The 20,086-nt window shown below is 39.8% G+C and overlaps 1 protein-coding gene across 4 annotated transcripts in view; it reads right to left on the bottom strand.

Annotated features, from left to right (window-relative positions):
• TCEA1 (transcription elongation factor A1) overlaps positions 1-20,086 on the bottom strand; it is a 65,612-nt gene that overhangs the window by 9,365 nt on the left and 36,161 nt on the right. For 3 of the 4 annotated variants that reach the window (XM_038391614.2, XM_043507862.1, XM_038391617.2), the window contains exons 5-9: positions 19,250-19,398; positions 16,079-16,135; positions 14,140-14,294; positions 10,575-10,721; positions 8,941-9,012 (exon numbers count right to left, since the gene is read on the bottom strand). In XM_038391614.2, coding sequence (XP_038247542.1) covers positions 8,941-9,012; positions 10,575-10,721; positions 14,140-14,294; positions 16,079-16,135; positions 19,250-19,398 — 580 coding nt within the window. The remainder of the gene's footprint in view (positions 1-8,940; positions 9,013-10,574; positions 10,722-14,139; positions 14,295-16,078; positions 16,136-19,249; positions 19,399-20,086) is intronic. The other variant, XM_043507861.1, reaches the window with a different exon arrangement.

Here is a 20,086-nt window from a genome sequence, read left to right as displayed (position 1 = left end):
TTTTGAGCGGCCCATAAGAAAAACCTTTTCCACATCAAGGAGTAAGTCTTCCTGTTGGAGAGTTTCTGACTCTGTAAAAGGATCTCCCAGACCTGCAGGAAGCAGTCTGTCAGTCCTTTTTCAAACAGCCTACATCCAGACCGTCAGATGCAGTGACTGTGGGTCTAAATTTGACCCTGGTTCTGTGATAGAATGTCCAAACCCATGGGAAGATGTGTATGTGTGCGTGGGGGGGAAGGGAAAAGGAGAGGGGGAGTGGCTGACTGGACATCTGCAGATCAGATGGTCACCAGCAGAAAGGAAAAGCCACAATCTCTACATCAGAAGGCATGTTAAGCCACTGCTGTCACCTGGGAATTGCAACTAACGGGGTTGGATCCCATTGGATGCTGAGATTGCAGACTGAGTCCCCAGGCTCTCTTCTTTCAGCTGAGAAATTTTAAGTGCACCTCGAACCCACCAACTCCATGCCATAAATGCTCACAGCAGATCACTTAATTTCCCTGTAGCCTTCTTTGTCCTCTTCTAGAGATTCAAGTTTGTTGTGCTTGCAACACTCCAAGCTCCCTGGGCCCAGGTCTTGGATTCAAGCCTGGTCTTGTGCCATAGCAGGATGGGCTTTTTTATATTTCATCTCTAAACTGTACTGGTAGTTGTAAGAGATGCTCCGGGTCAATGGCCAGGAATAACAACATGCAAAGCAGAGTTAATTACATTATAGCAATGCGTTCTTTATGATGCCTTCGAGAGTGATTCCTGCTGAGCGGTAAGCGTTTGAGAGCGTTTGCCTGAAGGGAGAACAGTTCAATTCCAGAGGCATATCTGGTGTAGCTGGGCTTGATCATTAGGAGAATAAACTTTGCAAATTAGAGCTGAGCTCTGCAGGGGCAGCCCAGCTAGCCAGCTCCGGGAATCTCCTCAGCATAAAGGCAATGACCCTGAAGTTAAAGGCCAGCTGAATGGCTCCACTCTGCCCACCCCATGTAGGGACATGCTGGAGTTGGATTGGGCTAGAGTGCAATGTGGTCTGGCTATAGGGTGTCCTGCTGCCTGCAGAATCCAGGAGGCACAAGGACACGCCCTCGCTGCCTGTACTCAACTCAAAACTGGGGCCACAACTTGCAATGAATTATTTACTTGGTGAACTGAATCCTGTGTGAATTCTAGGGCAGCAATCGGGGCAAAGAAACCTAACACGTTTTAAGACTGAGCTTGATAAATGTATAGAAGGGATGGTATGATGAGATTGACTACAATGGCTTATGGCCCATCCGCGACTGCTATTAGCAAATATCTCCAATAGCTGGAGTTGTGACCCTCGACGAGAGGGCTCTGAGTCACTACAGAGAATTCTTTCCCATGTGTCTGGCTGTGGGTCTTGCCCACATGCTCAGGGTCTAATTGATCGCCATATCTGGAGACAGGAAGGAATTTTCTCCTAGGTCAGATTGGCAGAGTCTCTGGTGTTTTTTGCCTTCCTCTGCAGTGTGGGGCATGGATCATTTGCTGGTTTGAACTAGATTAAATGGTGGATTCTCTGTAACTTTAAGTCTTTAAATCAAGATTTGAGGACTTCAGTAACTCAGCCAGAGGTTATAGGCCTATGACAGGAGTGGGTGGGCGAGGTTCTGTGTCCTGCGATGTGCAGGAGGTTCAACTAGATGATCATGATGGTCCCTTCTGGCCTTAAAGTCTATGCATCTATGAGATGGCCAAAATTGCCTTGTCCAGAAGGGGATATCACAATGAACGTAGCTTTATCTTGTCTAATCTTGGACATGATCCTGGGGATTGGTGCAAAGACATGCAAAAGTCCTTGAGACCCACCAACCAGAAAGGTGTCCAGATGGGACCTGGAGCCTGTACCTCTGTTGGAGCAGACGTCCTCACACTTAACACTGTCCTGGAGGGGGGAACCGGTAAGAGTTTTGTCTGCATGAAATGCCGTCTGATAGAGCTGATGGAGGAAAAGATCCGAGGTTTGGAGATGCAGGTGGAAAGCCTGGTTGAGTTTAGGAAGGGGTTTGAGCAGATGATGGAGCAAAGATATGAGGTATCTGAAGGAAAAAGCTCAGACTCGCAGATGGAAGCAGGGCTGGGGAATTTTGAGGGGAGACTGGATGAGGAAAGTGGTCAGTGGAAACATGTGACTCAAAGAACCAGGCAGAGAAAAAGACAGGCTAGTGAAGGAGAAATAGAGCTTAGGAACAGGTTTGCCGAGTTGGAAAATGAAGAAGGGGCTCAGCAGGTAGTCGCTGAAGGTGGAAGGGTAAGGAAGAAGAGAAGAGAGGCTAGCCCTATAGAAAAAGGGGAAGAGTCAAGGGAGACTACACCAAATATGAGCCCCAGGAGGATACAGGATGGGTTGAAGAGAATTGTAAGGGAAAATAGGAATGGAAAGAACTTGCAGCCAGAGGGAACAGGGGAGAGACTGGAGAATAGCACCGTCACCAGGAAAAGGCAGGTCTATGTGATCGGGGACTCTTTATTGAGAAGAATAGACAGGCCTGTAACTAGAGCTGATCCTGAGAATAGAAGGGTGTGCTGTCTTCCGGGTGCTAAGATACGGGATGTAGACCTGAGGTTGAAAAGGATCCTCAAGGGAGCAGGAAAGAATCCCCTAATTATCCTTCATGTGGGAACAAATGATACAGCCAGATTCTCGCTGGAAAGTATCAAGGGAGACTATGCTAGGCTGGGGAAGACGCTTAAGGAAATTGAGGCTCAGGTGATCTTTAGCGGGATCCTTCCTGTTCCTAGAGAAGGGCAACAAAGGTGTGACAAGATTATGACTGTCAACAGATGGCTTAGGCAGTGGTGCTATAAGGAGGGCTTTGGGATGTATGGCCACTGGGAGGCATTCACGGACAGAGGTCAGTTCTCTCGGGATGGACTTCATCTGAGTAGGGAAGGAAATAGACTTCTAGGATCGAGGCTGGCACAACTGATAAAGAGAGCTTTAAACTAGGAATTGGGGGGAGATGGATGGGAGATGTCCAGAAAATCTCCACGCCAGATTTTAGCATTGAGAGGGAAGAAGATGAAGTAAGAAAGGATACAGCTATGGGTAGGAGAATGTATATAAGGAGCGAGGGCGGTGTGGATACTAGTCTAATAGGTTATACTGGCTGTAGAATGACTGTGCCTAATAGGGTACAAAATGTGAGCGAGGCCAAACAGCAAAAATTAAGATGTTTGTACACCAATGCGAGGAGTCTAGGTAACAAAATGGAGGAACTAGAGCTACTGGTGCAGGAAGTGAAACCAGATATTATAGGGATAACAGAAACATGGTGGAATAGTAGTCATGACTGGACTACAGGTATTGAAGGGTATGTGCTGTTTAGGAAAGACAGAAACAAAGGTAAAGGGGGTGGAGTAGCATTGTATATCAACGATGAGTTAGAATGTAAAGAAATAAGAAGCGATGCAATGGATAAGACAGAGTCCGTCTGGGCAAAAATTACATTGGGGAAGAAAACTAGTAAAGCCTCTCCTACGATAGTGCTTGGGGTGTGCTATAGACCTCCGGGATCTAATTTGGATATGGATAGAGCCCTTTTTAATGTCTTTAATAAAGTAAATACTAATGGAAACTGCGTGATCATGGGAGACTTTAACTTCCCAGATATAGACTGGAGGACCAGTGCTAGTAATAATAATAGGGCTCAGATTTTCCTAGATGCGATAGCTGATGGATTCCTTCATCAAGTAGTTGCTGAACCGACTAGAGGGGATGCCATTTTAGATTTAATTTTGGTGAGTAGCGAGGACCTCATAGAAGAAATGGTTGTAGGGGACAATCTTGGCTCAAGTGATCATGAGCTAATTCAGTTCAAACTAAATGGAAGGATTAACAAAAATAAATCTGCAACTAAAGTTTTTGATTTCAAAAGGGCTGACTTTCAAAAATTAAGGAAATTAGTTAGGGAAGTGGATTGGACTGAAGAACTTATGGATCTAAAGGTAGTTGAGGCCTGGGATTACTTTAAATCAAAACTGCAGAAGATATCGGAAGCCTGTATCCCAAGAAAGGGGAAAAAATTCATAGGAAGGAGTTGTAGACCAAGCTGGATGAGCAAGCATCTTAGAGAGGTGATTATGAAGAAGCAGAAAGCATACAGGGAGTGGAAGATGGGAGGGATCAGCAAGGAAAGCTACCTAACTGAGGTCAGAAGATGTAGGGATAAAGTGAGAGAGGCTAAAAGTCGAGTAGAGTTGGACCTTGCAAAGGGAATTAAAACCAATAGTAAAAGGTTCTATAGCCATATAAATAAGAAGAAAACTAAGAAGGAAGAAGTGGGGCCGCTTAACACTGAGGATGGAGTGGAGGTTAAAGATAATCTAGGCATGGCCCAATATCTAAACAAATACTTTGCCTCGGTCTTTAATAAGGCTAAAGAGGATCTTGGGGATAATGGTAGCATGACAAATGGGAAGGAGGATATAGAGGTAGATATTACCATATCAGAGGTAGAAGCGAAACTGAAACAGCTTAATGGGACTAAATCGGGGGGCCCAGATAATCTTCATCCAAGAATATTAAAGGAATTGGCACCTGAAATTGCAAGCCCATTAGCAAGAATTTTTAATGAATCTGTAAACTCAGGAATAGTACCGAATGATTGGAGAATTGCTAATATAGTTCCTATTTTTAAGAAAGGAAAAAAAAGTGATCCGGGTAACTACAGGCCAGTTAGTTTGACATCTGTAGTATGCAAGGTCCTGGAAAAAATTTTGAAGGAGAAATTAGTTAAGGACATTGAAGTCAATGGTAAATGGGACAAAATACAACATGGTTTTACAAAAGGTAGATCGTGCCAAACCAACCTAATCTTTTTTGAAAAAGTAACAGATTTTTTAGATAAAGGAAATGCAGTGGATCTAATTTACCTAGATTTCAGTAAGGCATTTGATACCGTGCCACATGGGGAATTATTAGTTAAATTGGAGAAGATGGGGATCAATATGAACATCAGAAGGTGGATAAGGAATTGGTTAAAGGGGAGACTGCAACGGGTCCTACTGAAAGGCGAACTGTCAGGTTGGAGGGAGGTTACCAGTGGAGTTCCTCAGGGATCGGTTTTGGGACCAATCTTATTTAATCTTTTTGTTACTGACCTTGGCACAAAAAGTGGGAGTGTGCTAATAAAGTTTGCAGATGATACAAAGCTGGGAGGTATTGCCAATTCGGAGAAGGATCGGGATATTATACAGGAGGATCTGGATGACCTTGTAAACTGGAGTAATAGTAATAGGATGAAATTTAATAGTGAGAAGTGTAAGGTTATGCATTTAGTGATTAATAACAAGAATTTTAGTTATAAGTTGGGGACGCATCAATTAGAAGTAACGGAAGAGGAGAAGGACCTTGGAGTATTGGTTGATCATAGGATGACTATGAGCTGCCAATGTGATATGGCTGTGAAAAAAGCTAATGCGGTTTTGGGATGCATCAGGAGAGGCATTTCCAGTAGGGATAAGGAGGTTTTAGTACCGTTATACAAGGCACTGGTGAGACCTCACCTAGAATACTGTGTGCAGTTCTGGTCTCCCATGTTTAAAAAGGATGAATTCAAACTGGAGCAGGTACAGAGAAGGGCTACTAGGATGATCCGAGGAATGGAAAACTTGTCTTATGAAAGGAGACTTAAGGAGCTTGGCTTGTTTAGCCTAACTAAAAGAAGGTTGAGGGGAGATATGATTGCTCTCTATAAATATATCAGAGGGATAAATATAGGAGAGGGAGAGGAATTATTTCAGCTCAGCACCAATGTGGACACAAGAACAAATGGGTATAAACTGGCCACCAGGAAGTTTAGACTTGAAATCAGACGAAGGTTTTTAACCATCAGAGGAGTGAAGTTTTGGAATAACCTTCCAAGGGAAGCAGTGGGGGCAAAAGATCTATCTGGTTTTAAGATTCTACTCGATAAGTTTATGGAGGAGATGGTATGATGGGATAATGGGATTTTGGTAAGTAATTGATCTTTAAATATTCAGGGTAAATAGGCCAAATCCCCTGAGATGGGATATTAGATGGATGGGATCTGATTTACTATAGAAAACTCTTTCCTGGGTATCTGGCTGGTGAATCTTGCCCATGTGCTCAGGGTTTGGCTGATTGCCATGTTTGGGGTCGGGAGGGAGTTTTCCTCCAGGGCAGATTGGAGAGGCCCTGGAGGTTTTTTTTGCCTTCCTCTGTAGCATGGGGCATGGTTGACTGGAGGGAGGCTTCTCTGCTCCTTGAAGTTTTGAACCATGATTTGAGGACTTCAATAGCTCAGACATGGGTGAGGTTTTTCATAGGAGTGGTGGGTGACATTCTGTGGCCTGCGCTGTGCAGGAGGTCGGACTAGATGATCAGAGTGGTCCCTTCTGACCTTAGTATCTATGAATCTACTGTCTGCCGTGGCAAACAGATGAGAATACCACATTGGTGAAACACTGGGTCTAGGATGGATTTCCAGCCACCACTTGTGATTGGTTACCATCTTCCTGCTTAAAAGTCTACCAGGTTGTTCCTGACTGCAAGTAGGCATTTAGCTATTGGAGTCACTTGGTGGTGATGGCACCATTCCGAGGTCTCAACCACCTCTAGGCAGAGTGGGGACGATCAAGTATTTCAAATCTTCAGAGTGTCCATGACCTGCACCCAGCTCTTGAAGTTGTCCAGCACCTGTATCAGCACCAAAGCTACTGTCTTTCCCGGGACAACAATTAGGCACCCTTAGATAGCGAAAGGGGTCGTTTGGCCTCCTGCTTTCATGTCTCTCTGCATTCCAGTGACCAGGGTCTTGTTAGTGAAGCTGCAAGAGAAAGGCTCCTTCTTCTGCAAAGACAGTAACTGACTCCCTACAGGCCTAGAAGGTGGGCCCCAAAAGCCCCAGTAAGGCCCCAGTAATATTCTGTATGTGCACAGAGGGCTGGCTAGTTGTTGGCTGTACTAGTGCCAATCCCAACGTGCCTGTTATTGGGGTCTGTAGAGATCCTCTGGTTTCTAAATGGTGATACTGTTCATAGACCTCAGCAACAAATCGTTTCTGCCAGATGTCAGAGAAAAGGCAAGGCCTGGGGATGGTGAGGAGAACACTTCCACAAACAGCACTGATTCATAAAGTGGTTTCTGCTCTGAGGACTATGTCCATGCAAATGTCTCTCTCAATGCTACGTGTGGCTCAGGTGTGCTCCAAGTCTGTATTATTGGTGCTAGAAAGAATATCTAGGGGGGGTGGGGGGGAGGGAGAGAGTATGTCTGGTACCAGAGCCATACTGCACCACAGTCAGCTCCTTTCTGCGCATCTTTGATGCTAGGTATGACTTGCCTTCTGACATCTTCCTGTGTTCTTCTTTATGAGAGAGCAGAGCTCCTTCCCCACCATTCAGGGTGGCATCTTTCAGCACTGTTTCAACCTCTGAGTGTCAACTTTGATGTTGGGCCTGCTGACAGGCTTCAGTGCCAGACATAGTACTAGTGCTGATGTTGATGCTAGGCCTGGCTTTGGCACCACTTTCTCTGCTGAGGTCTTCAGCATCACCTGCCTGTCAGTTAGATGTAGGCTTGACCATTAAAGGGATCTTCAAATTCAGATCTTCTGTGTGCGATGGCACTTTCACACATTGCTCCAGAATATGAAGCTTCAGCCTTGCATTCCTTGATTTGTGGGTTCTTTCAGCGAAGGAGAGGCAGACTGAGCACCTGCTTAGACTGCAAGACTCTCCAAAATAGAACACACATCTGCTGGTCCAAACTTTCAGAGGAATTAGACCGTCACAGGATGGACCAGGCTTGAAGATTGTGGGGTTTGAGTCCACTTTGCCAAGTTATTGTTCAGTGGGAGTCAGGGAGTGTACATTCACACATGCAGGTGTGGGGAAAGGGGCTGCAAGCAGTTTTCTATTTGACAAGCACTAAAAACAGACTAGGATAAGAAAATAAAGAGTGAAGATGGTTCTGAAGAATCTCAGAAGATCTGATAGAGTGTTTTGAGAAGTCTAGCAGGTTGAACACTGGCTAGGTTCCATCTTGTTGCCAGAGGTCGCAATAGGTAATTGAAGGAGGGTCGCAGACACCTCACCTTTTATGCCCTCATACAGGAACATGAGGAGCCACAGAGTGTATGTGCAACCCTGAGGGACATGGATATTCAGAAAAATCCAGTCTAACGTGCAGAGGTTCATGCACACCTAGAGCAGGATCCACACTGATACATACTTGAAAAATGAATGCTACACACTGTTGAAAAGCTTGGGATTTTTGCTTTCCAGTTATTTATTTCTAATTCTATTTGTTCATAATGTGTTTGACCCGAACAGTCACCGACTCCTAAGACCAGAAGTGCTTTTTTGGCACTGATCCAGGACATGATAGTATATTGCAGAGCTTGGTCCACTGTAATTTTTATATTAAATATTAAAAAATTAAATGTAATGAATAACGGTATTCATTACACAGTACAGCAACACATTGCACTCCATCTGAACTTCTGGCTTAGAAGTGTTATTACTGAATCCTATTTGAGGATCTATCCTGAGTTACACAATTGACTGTCTAAGTCAAATAGTTTCATCTTGCTTTCTTCCACATCTTTCTGAATTAAAATTCTAACTGTTTTAAGTGCTTACAAATCCTGTACACTTTATTTTACACTACAGTAAGCCTTAACAGAACCTGAAAGACAAAACAAGACTACAGGGAAATATGAAAACTGAGTTAATGGACATAAGTAACTGAATGGCTCGAAAATTGCAAACTATAAAAGTTTCTCTTCCAAATATATTTCTCGGTTAAAGGTATTTGGCAGTATTTACAATTTATCAAACTGGTTTGAGAAGAAAAATAAAAGATTAACAACTCAAATAGGTTTTCTGTAATCCAGAAAGTAAATTGGAAATTTGACCATCTGCTACACAATATACAGAAGAGAACAAAAGCTTTACCTTCCATCGGTTTCCACATTCATTACAGACAACAAATGTTGTCATAGGTTCATCAGCACTGCGGGTTTGAACCTACAGCAAAGAGAATGGGGAGGAAAGGGAAAGGAAAGGAAAGTGTTATCACCATGATCCTGGTCAATTATGTCACTTCTGTTCAATGTAAAGTTACTAAATGCTAAAATAAAATCCATATATCCTAAATAAAATTACCACAAGATCTATCCAAATACGCGATTTTAAAAGTTACCATATTTGAAATCCATTGTATAAGAGTGCTTCAACATTCCATTTTAAGTGTCTTTATACAGATTAAAAATGCAGATTCTCAGCCCTCACAACCTACTCCAGCCCACAAAATGGTTACACCCTCACAGGTGAAATGAAACTAGATAAATTAAAATCTAAGCACCAAGTCAATTGTGAACACGTGAGAGTACAAACTAGGCAAACAGCTAACAAATTGGAATTACCAGATTTTTTACAAAATAATCATGACTATTTCATTTTGTGTATACAGAAAAAAGGTAGTAAAACTTTTTTGTGCCAATCACATCCATAGGGAACCCCTTTTGTTTGGCTGATTTAAGTACTAAAAGTATCCATTTCAATAATGAAGATCAATGTAGAACTGTGCAAATATTTTTGAGTTTTGTTTTTTGTGGAAGTAACAAATGCACATTCTGCATAAATTTACATAAATATACTTATGATGAGGTGGCCTAAAAGCATAAAGACTCAGACAGATTTTTATTGCAAGTGTTTACATCAAAACATTTTAGATACCAGAAGCATAAACTTAGCTTATTAACTTCAAAGCTATGCACTGCAGCATTACTGAAATCAATATGGACTTGATTTTGCAAGCTTTTTGCACACAACTCCTAATTAAATTCGTGGGAGTTGCACTAACAGGAAGCTTATAAATAGACCCTAGTTTAATAAAGTCATAATTAATGTTAATATTCACATTAATATGCAGAGGTTTTCTACATATTACATTTGCCATTGCCACCCAAATACACTGATAGTTCAAACACACTGAAACACTAGTTATATCAGTTAATCTCCCGCACATCACAAATTTTATAAATAGCTAAAAAAAGAAAGCCTAGCAAAGAATTGCTGAAATGGGGGGAAAAAAAAAAATACTTGTCAATGTTAAGGAATTTCAAATTCATCCTTGGAAAGAGTTTAAATTAGTGTTGGGCTTAACTGCTGATTTCTAGGAAGATTATTTCTAGTTACATCAAGTTGAAGGATAGAAGAAAGAGTAGCAAAGTAATAAGATGAGTAATTTCTCCATAGAAGCAGATACAAATCTATGAAATACCAACAGAAATAAGAATATTTGGAAATACAAATTCACTGTTCATAATTGGTTGTAAAAAGAGGCTTTTTTTGCACCAATGTTTAACTGCTATTTCTCTAGGAGGAGAATATTACTTTGCTTTAGGCTAACTGGAACCAAGAAACATTTAAAAGCAACTCAAATACTGCTATATTATAAATGACAATTTTCTTCAGCTATCAAGTTACAAGATGCTGAAACAAAAATTCTTTAAAAAAAGAAAATTTCCTTAAAAAATTGAGATTCAACCTTGATCAGACAAAAGGGAACAAGAATGATTATGTACCTGTGTGTAAGTGCAATTCTTCTTTTTACATTTGCCACATGTAAACAGGTCAGTCTGGGTGCCTCCTGTCTTAGCCATCTGGTGCTCTCTGATAGCTTCTTTGGTCAGATTTTTGCGCATCTCTTTCAGCTCATCACTTGCCATCTCCTGTTGAAATAGGGTTTTGTTTTTAAATCCAGGAATATCTATCCTATCAAGCGGCAAAATTATTCTATGATTCTTGGATCATTTATCTTTGCTAAATTCAAACTGAATAAGCTTCAACTTTAATTATCACAAATTCCACTAAGTTGGCCAAATATGCTACCTAAAGTTAAAACATTTCTTCACTCCTTTATACTGTTGGTGAAATGGCAGAAGTTACATAACCACCAAACTTGCAAAAACGTTTGCATTCAAAACATGTATGACCAGTGACTATCAGAAAGGCTAAGTGAAGACACTAGTTAGTGTAAGGGTAAAGAAGAAAAGGCGGTAGAGAAAGGTCCCCAGGAACGAAACCTTGTGCAATTTTCTGGTTGTGCAAAATTTAAATTCACTATTTTTGTTTTTGCATAACCAAAAGTTTATTTCCACCATGAAACACTCATAGTGCAATTTGCACAGCTGTCCTCTCTTAACAAGAAATGAATATCTGCATAATTCTAACTTAACCTTATAACATAGTATTGTTTGATAATGAGAAATGAAACCTTCTGCCTCTAGTCCATGATTCAAATTTAGCTTAGTATTGTAACGATCAAAAATTATCTGATGCTTGTTCATTGGCATAGGAGATGAGAATTTAGACTTTAGACTAAATTTATCAACATTTAAAACTGCATCCAAACTCATGCATTCTTGTTATAGATAGAATGGGTACGGAGAATGAGCTTCCCCATCGAAGGATTTCTCCCAGAGTGGCCACTCCAAATCAAGATTGAGGCCATTTTCTCCAATGCCTGTGCTGTAACTCTCCTGTGGATAAACACAAACTTCAGTCTTCATTGCTGACAATCCAGCACACCTCATGTTAAAAAATTTGGAATTCTGAAGTGCTTTATCCAAGCTTCTCCATCATTCGAGGTGTAGTTACTAAACTGATAACAACATGTAAAGATTTTAGTCTAAAACCAAAAACATTTAAGTCAATAACCAAGTGACTGGCCTCCATGGTAACTTGTTACACAAAACGGCAGAATTATAGTTAGTAGCTTTCATATCTAACTTCTGTTAATTTTTTTTAAGCCTTTTCAGGGTTCCAGACACCAGATAGGGTTTTTAAACTGTAACAGGGCCTAAGTGAGGCGGCTCTCTCTATGAAAGCTCTCTTCAGATATTGCACAATAGGGCTTCAAAATCAGTTTTAATTATGTATGTTCCTATTCTATACAAACTGCCCTTTATATAAAGCATTTTGTAAAATAATAAGTCCAAAACTTCATACTTGTTAGTTCAAGCTTTAAAAGATGAGATGTTAATTTTTAAGCATGTAATTTATAGTCAGTTTCTTTAAAAATATTCAACTTTTGATACCTGTTAATTGTTTTCACTTCAGTTTACTTGGTCAGTTGGGTGCTCCATACCTTCTTAATGTTTTGTATGTAGGAATGAGCATTCCTAATTTTTCCCACTGTCTCAGTATCTGCATGAGATTTAGCAGATCAACTAACACTGCTCCAGATTAAATACCTATCTCCTCTACATCAGTGCTCTTTTAGGTGGCTAAATATCTGTACTCAAAATCTTTTTAGTCTGAAATGAATTTAAAATCCAAATAATGATTGACCCCAAAGCACAACTTTTATATAAATACAATGATCCCAACAAAATACAATCCCATAGAATCAAAATGCCATCTGATTCTCTTTATACAAATGTAGTGGTCTGCCACCCTCAGTTTACTTGTCTATATGCGCAGACCATTTTTCTCTTGAAGAACAAAGCTCACCATTACTTATGACCTGTATGAATAGCTTAGCTTCTGTTCTAGTTCCAATCTTTTTTTCTTTGCCTGTTTGAGCACAACAAGAATTTAAAAATGCCGACACAATTACAAAGCACATCTAAGCTCTTATTAATTCTGTTTTTGTTTTTATCATAACCTCTAAATTTATGTAATCAAGTTAATCGTTGCTGTCTGTGTAGAAACTACACAAAGGCACTGACCCTAGGAAATTTCATTTCATGTTCCTCAGGCACAAGTCCCATATTCTCCTCTCCAATTATTTTCATATTGACTTCCTAAATCTACTTTGGATCACCAATATTTTTCCTAAAGCCCTATGCTATGTAACACAAATATTTTAAGACAGCATAAATTGTTGCACCAACTTCTATGGTCATTTTCCTGAACCTTATTCAAAAAGACACAAAATAGGGCTGCCAAGTAGGGTTGTTTAAGCTACTGCACTCAGCAATTATTAGACTGGACAGGAGTACACTTTGCTTTTTGTCAGTTTTCAGCCAAATTTCCAATTCAAGTTTCCCTTTTTAAGCCTTTCAGTATCAAAAGTTAACTTGGGAAGTTAGCTAGAGAGGTTCTGTCCTTCATATTAACAATTCTGCAGTAAATTCCACTTTTACCAAGTTTTAACTTTCTTCTTGGGTTGGTAAGCCATCCCAATTCCTTTTTCTAATAAGATTTTTAGTGTTTCGTCAAATACAAGCGCAAATTTAGTCAGTTTTAAAACTTTTCCCTAAATATTGTGCCAGTGACATTTTAGTGATCTGTACGTCCTACATTCCTGTTTCTTTGTAGTAAAACACACATCATCTAGTCAAGTTTCTTACAAAGGCATTTTTAAAAACAATGTTTAAAAACAATCAGTGCTTAATCCTCGTTTTAAATATCCATTGTTCTCGTTTAAATTTAGTTTGCTTTTCTTTAATAGTAGGATCTCATTTTATTATCTTAATTAGTCCATTTACCTAGCTTACTCTTTCCCATTAATTTGTCTTTTTGTTAAAAAAAAATTAATATACTTGGGTACTACAAAGCGTTTGCAGTAAGATAAACTAATCACAAATTTTAAAATTAATGGAAATTTTAAATAGTAGTAAAAATAGCTCCAAAGGGTCTCACTGCCACAAAGAAAGGAGACTGACCTGTAAAAATCAGGATGATATATCTACCTTAGAAGTAGTCAAAATGCTGAAGCTAGCACCTGCCAAATACAAAGGCGGTGCTGTTTAATGATGATGACGACGATACAATGTACCCAAAAGGCGCACAACTTGGTAGCCCGGGGTCACTGGCAGAACCCAGACTACCTCCCCTAATTTGAAGGTTGTTGCTGGTACAGGCTGCATTTTTTTTTTAAATGCAGTACATCTATTTCTAAGCTCTCTCTCTGAGGCACTCGCAGGGACATTCTACCTGCTTCTTGCCTTATTCAGGCATCACAACTCTGGGGACTACCCCACTATCTCTATGAATCTTCAAGCCATTATACTGCTGATAATTGTGGTTAGTCTTAAGTGCCTATACTTATGAGAGTGTGAAGATAAAGTATAAGAAAGTTGATGGTTTGTATAGTTAAGTCAAACAGAGTAATAAAAGTTAGAAGACCTAATATTTACTTACCTCTGCTGTCATTTTGGCAAACCTGTCTGGAGGTATGTTCCCACATAATACATTTTTTCTTAGATTAGGGTTCTTTGTGTCCTTGAGATTTGCTATTCTACTTCGTACCCTATTTTTGTATTTCATGTCAGTGTTTTTCAATTCTTGATATATAGGTGCTTAGGACTTAAGGAACACATCTTCAACAAGTAATATGCAGAACACAATATAGTACTTCATTGCTTTGCAAATGTTTACCCAGGATTAGATTTTTATCAGTAAGTGTCAGTAAACATCTATTTTACCATATACACACAGACAGACAAAAATATTTCCATCAATAATAACAGAAATTTAAGATCAGCACAGGGGTAAAAATGCTGCTTGAGAATTTATTAAAGATATTTACTTTGTATATTTTAACGTGACGTTGATCATTTGTATTTTAATTGTTATAAAATTCAAGTTTGAATCTTTATGTCTACACTCATTAAATAATTGTCTGACCTGCCCCAATTTCCCACAACTGTGAAAATTTAAGTAGATAAAAATATCTCAAGCAAACATCTATACTATCTACCAAAATTTTTTAAAAATAGAAATAAAATTCTGCTAAACCTACTCTTTACATAGTTGATCAGTACCTTTCTTAGCAATGGCTGCCGATGCTTGTATTACATAATTTTCTCAATTTCTTCTGCTCAACACATGGCAATTAAGTAATGAAACTGCAGATCTCTCTTTGACTTGTGGAAGCCTCCCACAAGAGTGCAACAGGCATCTTAAATTCATTCTGCTGAGGAACTGATTAGTTTCCAAAATAATGCAGTGTTGATATCTGAGCATCAATAATACCTAAATCAAATTTCCAATGAAAAATGAAGCTTCCAAAGTTTTCAACATGGCTACCCGATATCTTTACAGAAGACACTCTCACATTTTATGCTAAATGTACGCTGGCTGGGTAGCATCAGGAAGCTTGCATTGTTACTACCTATATAGCAATGGTTCCCAACCTTTCTTGTGGGAATAGCACATTGCTATTCTCAAAAGACTGTGTTGGGCGCCAGACACCCCGCCACTGAAATGCAGCAGCGGGAAGAAGCGTCGCTGCCGAAATGCCACTGAGAAACGGCAACGCTTCTCGGCGGCATTTCAGCGGCGGGGTGCCCTGCAGGCACACAAAAATGCCCTGACGGGCACCATGTCGCCCGCAGGCACTGCATTGGGGATCCCTGCTATATAGTATTTGGTCTATTGCTATGTAATAGATGTGTCTGTTACCAGTTTGGCTCTTTTGAAAACACTAAATTTACTTTAAAATGAAGTTGGGGGGGCGGGTAGGTGGGTGGAGAAAAAAGTCCTGATTTGTGTAAGCATTAACCACATTAGAATTAAACAACAAAAACTACGCATTTAAAGAAAAAGAAGATTAAGAGTCAAAATTTTTTTTGGCATTAAGATTCATCCAAGATTATAGGAACACAACAACACCATCTACCTCTTATATAGCGCCTGTCATCAGTAGATTTCAAAGCTAAGGCATAGAGAGCAGTAGCTTGCCCAAGGTCATCCAGCAAGTCAGAGGTGAGAGGACTAGAACCCAATTCTGCCAAGAACCTGTCCAGAGCTCTATCTGCTAGGCCACACTTTCTCTAGAAGTTTCACCACCGGTCACTTCAGTAAGATATCTGCTATAGCTGCTGCTAGCAGCAGTAACCTTGGAACTATAACTTAAGTAAAAAGACTTCTGTATGTAATTTAATGGACATAAATTGTGAGAATCGCTTCTCACACTAAAAACTTTCACATGGCTGTATTGAACAAAATGAGTATTTTCCTACTGAATAAAAATTAATGTTCATTATATGGACCAAACCATTTTTTTTTAAACAAACAGCGATATAAATCCATCAGCAAATACTAATTCTAGAGCACTTAGATATATTACAAAGGATATCTTCTTCAATCTGAGATCCCAGCTCTTCCTCATCAGCACCAATAGCAATGTAGTCATCTGAACAAAAGAGAAGTTTGATTATTAAAATTAAGTGGACATCAGATTTCCTTAGCAGCTCAAGTACCCATTGGGAATCCTGGAAAGCGTAAATTATGCCACAACCATAGTATGCATTTTCAGAAAAAATAGTGCACTATATACTTTTATGGTAGCAAAACCCCGTTAGCTCATTATTTTGCAGAGAACACAAAAGGTAAAGATGACAAGATTGGTAGAAAATCAATGGCCTAAAACAGGGGTTCGCAACCTATGGCATGCATGCTAAAGACGGCATGCGAGTCGATTTTTAATGGCACGTTGTGCCTGCTGGGTCCCAGGCGCCAGCCCCGCTCAGCCCGCTGCCGGTCTGGGGTTCTGGCTGCCGGCTCCTTGCCAGCCGGGGTCCCGGCCGTAGGCCCCGCTCAGCCTGCTGCTGGCCTAGGTGAAAGGAACCCCAGGCTGGCAGCAGGCTGAGCAGGATGCTGGCGCAAGATCAGCATTTTAATTTAATTTAAAATGAAGTTTCTTAAACATTTTGAAAACCTTGTTTACTTTACATATGACAATAGTTTAGTTATATAATATATAGACTTATAGCGATAAACCCTCTAAAAAATGTTAAAATGTATTACTGGCACGCAAAACCTTAAATTAAAGTGAACAAATGAAGACTTGGCACACCACTTCTGAAAGGCTGCCGACCCCGGCCTAAAATCTTATTTAATCAGGAGCTAAGCTGTAGATGTAGGCACTGTACAAAGTTTGTGTTATCAGTTAAGTCTCAAAGATTCTACTCAGTTTGACAACTGCCAATCTCTGCTCTGAAAGAAAAGAATGAATATCACTTCAACATCTGTGATAAAATTCACTCTCAGGATAGCATGGGTACATTCAGTTAGTGTTAGAAGACAGCAGAATCAGTAATTAAGTTGTAGAAAGGAGCTTAATGGACATTACAAATATAAGGAAAGCAGACAAACTGAAGTGCAATAAAACAGGAAAGTTAAAGTGGTAAATAAAATAGGTAAAATACTTAAACTCTAGAGACAGCATGAAAAGTTTGACCTGAAATGCCCAATCTTAGAAATCTCTGAGTAGAGATTTTGGAGAGAAAAAGTAAAAGAAACATATACTTTCTAATTTAACATTTCCTTCCGAATTTGACAGAGGACAGACTAGATAGTGCAAGCACACTATCAACATTTTCCACCTTCCTTCTTCTCACCTTCATTTGCATTTTAAAAAGCTCAATGAACACCATCAACTAGAAATTAAGTCAACTTCATAAAATAAAGTAAAAAAAAATAGTTTCAGGTACCACATCTATCAAATGCCCATGTCAACTAAAAAAAAATTCTCCCCTTTTGCTATGTGAAAGGCCAACAAAAACAGCAAAACATGACTGATTACTGATGGGAAAAAACAATGAAAATGCCTACACTCAAAATGCTGTCAAAATCCACAATGTAAGAAAACTGAAGAGAAGAAATAACTCACTAGTCTGTTAGTGTAGCAATAATTTTAGGTAAGTTTTCAAAGACAAGTGTGATTTAAATTGACATTGCATAAAATTTGAAAAGTTACCTAAGTGATTTAGGAAACTAAATTACATTTACCCAAGCATTTAGGTCAGTTAGGCATCTTAACTTTCATTAACTGCCAGCTGGACTTAGACAAGGAGTAATGTCTTTCAGAAGTGTCTAACTGCTTCTGACAGCTCTCTGCAAGTGAGTCTGTATAAAAAGTGGATGACTCAGTATTTAGAAAGTGAGCCCTACTATGGGAGAGATAGTGTTAACCTGAGGGCAGGACTTGGACCTATAGCACTGCTTTAGGGCTCAAAGAAAAGGGGACCCAGGCTCCATTTTCTGAAGGGAGAGAGAAAGTAGCAGGAAGGATCCAGGCTGCCTGTATGTACATTGCTTTGAGCACCCTGATCTTTTTGTACATATTCTCATTATCATCCCATTTGCTATTTTCACTCACTTACACTTTGTAATATCTTTATAACAAACTTCAGACAAAAACTGTGTCATGTTCAAAAGTCCCTAAAATAATTTTTTTTTAAATTGTCCTTTTCACTACACAAGCCAGTTTGAACCAAAGAGAAGGTTAATAATGAACAGATTTGGTTCCCACGGATAAGGGACTATGTACATTTCTGGAATAAGTTTTGATTTAGTTTAAAACAGAGTTAAATATATATAAAATGGCCAAAGGATAGCTTTAGAAAGATGGGAGCATGAAACTGTACAGTAATTTGAAGGGTATAAACATGAGCAGTAATAGGAGAAGCTTTTTTGTACATGGAAATGTACAGATTAATGTGCACGAACTGTATAGGTTATTTCTGTATTTTGAAAATAAAAAATAAAAAGGAGCAATAGGATGAGGTTCAGGGTAAATGTAGGAACAGCAGGAAAACAAAAGCCTTGACAGAGAGATCTACTGGATTACAGAATAATCTCCCAAAGGAAATAGTGAAACTCTTATTTTTCAGTATAAAACACAAAGGTGTAAGAAAACTCTTGGCACCGAAAACAAGATGGAATAGATCATTTCATAGGTCTTTTCCACCTCCAAATTTTATAACTCTCAAAGACATAGAAGTTAACACCTGAAACTGGACAAGAATAGAATACGGCTGTCATAAATTGGATACTTAAATAATTTGACATATTTAAAATTATCAAAACACCAGTGCCAGATGTACTGTAACAAAATTAAGTTTCAACTGAAATGGAAACGGGGCTTCTGGCTACCAGAATTTGAAAGGTCACAGGACCCTGGGAGACAATGTGGTTACCCCCCCCCCCCAAAAAAACCCCAAACACTGAAACGATACCTTTCTTGGAAACAGATTAAATTTAGGATACCAAGGAGGTAATGGCTAGCATGCATCATGAAGAGGATTCTCTGCTATTGGAAAGTAGTTGTCAGATGGGCTGGAGCAGGAAATGCACCTCATCATGTTTCCAGGGTTACTGGGTTATGCTAATCTGGATGAACCTATACCTGATTAGCTGGCCTAGTTGTATAGAATTCAGACTGGTCTGACAACCAGTGCTAGGATACATAGGAAGAAGAAATAGAACAAAATCCAATACCGTAAATATGTTCTACAAAGCTCACCTCCTGTTTTGAGAGCAGCAGCCAACATTTCTCTACATTTCACTCGTACAGAATCTGAAGTACTTGGAGCCCGAGGAAAAGAAGGGATGAAGGAATCTGACGAAGCATTAGCCTCCTCTTTCCTGATGCTGGAGTTGCTACTGGAACTACTGAAGTAGGTGAAAACAGAAAAGTGGTATGAAATATCTTTTTTCCAACATGTTTCACCCTAAATCAAAACAAACTTTTTGTTTGATCTTTACATCTCATTAACAATATTCCCATAACAGAACAAAGATAACATTTATGCAATTATTTAGAGCTACAGATATTGTTAATCTTCAGTAAAAAGGATCTTTGAAATACTTGCTTCTATGTGATATGGGGTACAACAAGAATTTTACTAAAGAGGGGGCCCAGATCCAGTGTTCCTATGGGCTCCCTTGTGCTGTAGTAGCCATTCCAGCCCCTCTAGGTCCCACTTATGCCTCCAGCCCCCAAACATATACAGTTTACAAGGAATGACATGTGGGGGAAGAAACACAGATCAGTCCCACACAATATTTGCATTGTAAGAGCACTAGCCCCCACCACGATGTTTTCCCCCATCCCAAAGTGGTGGCCCCTCAGCATGTCGAAGTCCAGCAAAGCACAGGGAGTGGACATAGTCTTTAGGGTATGGAGTCTCCCCCAGGGCCCCAAGCCCAGCTACAGCCCAACTTGGTGAGGTGATATGTCAATGCAATGGTGCCCCTCCTGGCCAAGCAGAGTGTGGTCACTGACTCACTCAGATCAGCGGGACTGTCAGTCTATTCCTGGTACTCCAGAATCTGGAAAATCCTCTCTGATCTCAGGTCA

Source organism: Dermochelys coriacea, chromosome 2 (assembly GCF_009764565.3).
Source record: "Dermochelys coriacea isolate rDerCor1 chromosome 2, rDerCor1.pri.v4, whole genome shotgun sequence".
In the NCBI taxonomy this organism is placed as follows: domain Eukaryota; kingdom Metazoa; phylum Chordata; order Testudines; family Dermochelyidae; genus Dermochelys; species Dermochelys coriacea.
The sequence above is the reverse complement of the archived record's forward strand: the minus strand, read 5'-3'. Positions and strand labels throughout refer to the sequence as shown.